This window comes from Beta vulgaris, chromosome 6 (assembly GCF_026745355.1).
Source record: "Beta vulgaris subsp. vulgaris cultivar EL10 chromosome 6, EL10.2, whole genome shotgun sequence".
In the NCBI taxonomy this organism is placed as follows: Eukaryota; Viridiplantae; Streptophyta; class Magnoliopsida; order Caryophyllales; family Amaranthaceae; genus Beta; species Beta vulgaris.
This window is the reverse complement of record NC_079207.1, coordinates 679,099-684,209: the sequence shown is the minus strand read 5'-3', so window position 1 is coordinate 684,209 and position 5,111 is coordinate 679,099. Positions and strand designations below refer to the sequence as shown.

The window sequence follows — 5,111 nt, the reverse complement described above, 5'->3', positions numbered from 1 at the left end:
TTTGACTAGAAGAAAAGCAAAAAAAAAAAATTTTACCAAATCAGGCGGTGGGTCCTACTCTCACACCTAATCATAATTTCACTTGTCCCATGCTATTTTTTTTTTAATCATCATTAAGATGACCATTTTAAGATCAAGTACTTGATCTTATTTTTTCAATTATCATTAAAGATGCTCTTATGCAAATAGCATAAAAGTAGTAAGTATCTTTTGTTTTCACTATACCAAATGGATCCAAGCTTAGGACAACCACATATATCGTTCTAATTATTACTACTTTCATGCATGGAGCAACACTTTATAAGCACCTAGGTTGTTTGTGTTTTTGACCTAGGCTAGCTGAGGGAATATATATTTTCAGCTCATATTATAGTATCTAGCTTATAACACATTATCACACTATTCATCTCTTGTTAAAGTGCGCAATGAATAATATGCAAGGTTCCAAAGATTATGATAGCTACTCTTCAAGGCCAAATTCTGTTCCTTTTAAGATATTTATATGTAAATATTGTGGAAGAAAATTCTATAACTCACAAGCCTTAGGCGGCCATCAAAATGCTCATAAAAAGGAAAGAAAAGAAGCTCAAAATCACAAACAAGTGATGAGATCAATGATGATGATGGCGAGTTCTTCATCAACACCGTTGATTCCGGAAGCCTTCATGCAGCCCCGTGGTATGAGCTCGCATCAGATCACAGCAGATCACTACTCTTTTAACGGGAACTTATCCTATGTTAACTGCAATAATAATGGCATGAGTGAGTACCCTGTAAGTAGTAATTATTGGGTTGGGAATAATTGCCTGGATGATGGAGCTCGGTATTCTAATGTGCCTGCGGCAGGGATCACCAACCAATTTCATCATGATGATGGTGCAGAGCATCACAAGGTTGAGAAAGGAAGTAGAAGATTATCACAAGCGTTAGAACTACAGCTGCCTGACCTCAACTTAGATCCCCTTCATTGAAATATGTATATATATATATAATAATGTTCCTATTTTTCAATCTTTTTGACTTGCTCCTACGAAACCAAGATCGAAAAGATTGAAAAATCGGTCATTCGCAATCACTAATGAAAAAATCTTCAAAAAGTTAAGGATTAGTTATCTTTTTAATAAATCGAACGGATTCGATTTTATAAATAATAAATATGCGAGGAAGGTACACATAAAAAGAAGAAGAACTCATCTTTTTCTTTTATCACTTAGGAACCCTGCCAATATATATCTATATATATATATATATAAGGATAGGAGTTAGCTCAAGTGGGTAGAACGCTCCCCCTTGGCACTTGAGATCAGGGGTTCGATCCTTACTCCCAATGCTAATAGCTTTGTAGGGGTTAGTCTTTGGGCTAACTTAATTTTCTAAGTATATATATATATATATATATATATATATATGCGCCTTTGTTTTGATATAGGATTTATATAGCTAAGTTTTATTATTATTGTTATTTTCGTTTAATAATTATTTTGGGTATATTGGTGGGTCCCGCCTTTATTTGCGTATCTTAGGAAATAGGGGAAATGAAGGGTGATTCGAGAATCGGCCGGCACAAATGGTAAATATGCAAGGTAAATCCTTATTCCCTTACCATCCCACTTCGGCCTCATCCTCATTTTAGTGTATGTAAGTTATGTTATATATAAAATTAAGTTTTTGCTTGTTTCTGTAATATGTATTTTTTCTTTTCAAAATAGGGCAAATTGTTTTTGTTTGATGTTATATAAATTAAAGTATCTAAATGCTAGTCATTTGATGTACGGTAGATTTAATATAAAGGTGGTCGATGATTAAAAAAAGCTTAAGCAATACAACAATATTTTTCCTATTTCAATTTTTCTTTTTTGAGTTAGACTTGTACTCATATGGCCATATCTACATCAATATAAAGGAGACCTTTACGTTGCAGGTTGATCAACGAAGTACTTGGTAAAGAGATAGATATGCCTTTTCAACCATTAAAGCAAGTACTTGTTGGCTATTGCATAATTTGCATTACCTCTTAGGCTCTTATATACGAGGGTGTGCATGTTTACTAGCTAGGAATAAAAACACTATCCTTTTCTATACCAACAGTGATAACTACCACTTCTACCAACGATAACTATCGGTTCTTTTTATTTTTTATGTGTAATACTTTGATTTTGCTAGCTACTATTCACATATATACTTTGACTCTAATTTTTTAATATAAAAAACAGAAAAATGACGATATAAAGTTATTCGATTTGTTTTAATAAATATATTCACAATATCAATTTTGTATAACTTTTACATAAATTACCTAATTAGATATATTAATGGTCAAAGTTGTGTATTGACAACCACGAAAGTCAAACCGTTGTAGTGGTTTAGAAACAGAAGAATTATATATTTTGGTGGAAGCTCTTACCCCTGACTCCCTGGTGATAGTTGTATTGTTGGGCGTTAAAAAAATAGATAAATTTGTGTTTTTTTTCCCATAATCTAATACTTTGAGTATAATCTAAATTATCGAGTAATTTCATAATAAAAGTATACGTACTTTGAGTTTTGAATATAATAAATAATTATAGTATTTGCTTTCCAATAAAACACGAGTTACTTTCTATATATATTATCTATAACTCTAATTATTATAATTCAAATATTATAATATCCATGCCATTGAACTCAGCTCAAAATATACTTTTATACAATACCTATTTCCATTATATTGTTCGAAATTTCATATTTCCTTTGTTTTTTTTTACATGTTACACTTTCCTTAAATGGAATGGTGCAAAATACATGTTACACTTTTTTCCCAAAATGGAAAGTTTTATGTTGCAGAATTACCAACTTACCCTTATTTATAACAATTAACCAAAAAAAAACCTACTTAATTTAATCTCATTATATACGAATCTCAATTAATTAAACCTTCCCTTTCTCTCCCACCACCCCTCCCCCACCCACTCCAACAGCACAACCCCTTCCACCACCCCTTCCACCTTCCCTCCACCCTAGCCAAACCCCCTCCCCCTCCCCCTCCCTCTCCCCTTCCTGTGATTTTCCCTTTCCCTTCCACTGCCGCAGCCCAAAAGATAGAGAAGAAAGAAAGAATAAAATTAGGAGATATCACATTAGAAGATTTGGACCATTTGTAAAAGATAAAATTCAACTTAAATGTGAAAAATATCACATCAGGAAACTGAGACCATTAGAGCATTCTTATCAATGAACCCAAATAAATGGTTCATCCTTCTCTCTCCTCTTTTCTCTCTCCTCCACATCATTCTCACAAACCATTTTCAATTTCACTCTTAACCATAAATCTAAAAATAATGATTCATCACTATTTCTCATTCTTTTTTCCTACCCCACCACATTTCTCTCTCTTTAAATAATTCTATGAAGTTGTATTAATTAATATAAAATGAATTAAAAAATATAGCAAAATTGATGTCTATTTATAGAGAATAAAAAAATATGAATTTTGATATATATATATATATATATATATATATATATATATATATATATATATATATATATATATATATATTTCAAATTGTATTTTTTGAAATATTAACGTTACAAAAATTGTAACATTTAGAAAAAAAAAAGCCAATAAAAACCTGCCACATGGCGTGAGGTAATTGGGCCGCAAGAATTCTGACGCGCGTCAGAATTTCTGCAGGCGTCCAATTTTTTTTTTTTTTGCCTTTCCAGCACCCTTTCTTCCAATCAACTAGTGACATGTGGCATGTTTTAGTTTTTTTGCTTTTTTATTTTCTCTATCCACATACAACATGCTGTGATGAATTTAACACACGAACCATTCAGAAAACCGAATAGGTTCGCCTCGATCCATGCACGAATCATTTACCAGTTCATGATTAAGCAAAAAAAAAAAAAAAGATTCATCCTCATAAACCATTTTTTTTTCATTGTTAAGAGTGCTCTTAGCCTCTTAGGCATTAGTTGTATACAACGCTATGTGAAAGATTGAGAATTACTAGAAACAGGAAAAATATCTAAGATATTTACAAGATAATATTAAAAAAATATAAAGAGAGCTTTTCTTCGGTTTCCTTAAAGTTTTATCAAACACTGTATCGTAGAGCATTATTAATAGACTTGATTTTCATAGGCTTAATCACAACTCCTTCTCCTACTGCCCCCACAAAAGATCACTAGTCTAGGCTTTTGTTTGTGAGCTTTTTTTTTTTTTTTTAAGTAATTATATTGTGAGGGTTGCATTATCTTTGCTCCTCATTGATGTAATTTTACTTTCTTACCTATTCATGTTTGCTAAAAGGGCTATTCCAAGTTCCAACAAAATACAAATTATTCAATTATTGTATTATTTTTGTTTTGTTTTTTTGTGAACTCCTTGATGTTATGTTAACAAGAGGTCATCTGATTACTTCGTTTGGTTTAATAACTAGTTTTTATTGCCCGGGCTACACTCCGGGTAAGAAAAAAATCATTTAACAATATAATGCTTTATTTATGATAATAACACTAAATACAACTTAGCCTAGTGGTTAAAACTTTAGTATATGTACTTGAGGTCTTGGGATCAAACTCTATACTCTACAATTTCTTAATTTTTTATTGTACATGGATTACATGGACTAAAACTCCCTAGGGAAAGCGTCACGTGGCACAGTTTCTTGTTTTCGCACGCCTTTTAATATATTTGTATAGATTATTGAAAATATAAGATTTTTAATACAATATTCCTCCCAACTTCCTCCAACCTTATAAATAATATACTTTTCTTTAAGGAGAAATTTTGATAAGTTGGAGAAATAAAAGGAAATAAGAGATTTCAATTTGCCAAGAGTGAGAATCGATCCCAATACTTCTTGACATCGAGAGAAATACTCTAACCACTTAGTTATCCCTCACTCTCACCTTAATAATACACTTAATTGCTATCCCCTCATAGAAATGTATATGTACTTAATTACTACTATTTTGTATACGACTAACATAATATATAGAAGATTAAAAGAAACTCAAGAAATGGGAAAATAATATATTGTGTAATTGAATAATTATAAATCGACTTTTATATTATTTATGTTGTACTTTTCAAGATTCAATCTATAAGCCCTTTTTGGCAAACA

The 5,111-nt window shown here is 31.3% G+C and overlaps 1 protein-coding gene across 1 annotated transcript; it reads left to right on the top strand.

Annotated features, from left to right (window-relative positions):
- Window positions 1–425: 425 nt before the first annotated feature.
- Window positions 426–971, top strand: LOC104884472 (zinc finger protein 3). Its single transcript, XM_010669121.1, has one exon. The coding sequence runs from the start codon at window positions 426–428 to the stop codon at window positions 969–971; it is 546 nt and encodes a 181-aa protein (XP_010667423.1).
- The last annotated feature ends 4,140 nt before the right edge of the window (window positions 972–5,111 follow it).

Excerpts from the sequence above, each read along its gene's own strand:
- LOC104884472 (XM_010669121.1), top strand. The coding sequence starts at position 426 with ATGAATAATATGCAAGGTTCCAAAGATTATGATAGCTACTCTTCAAGG.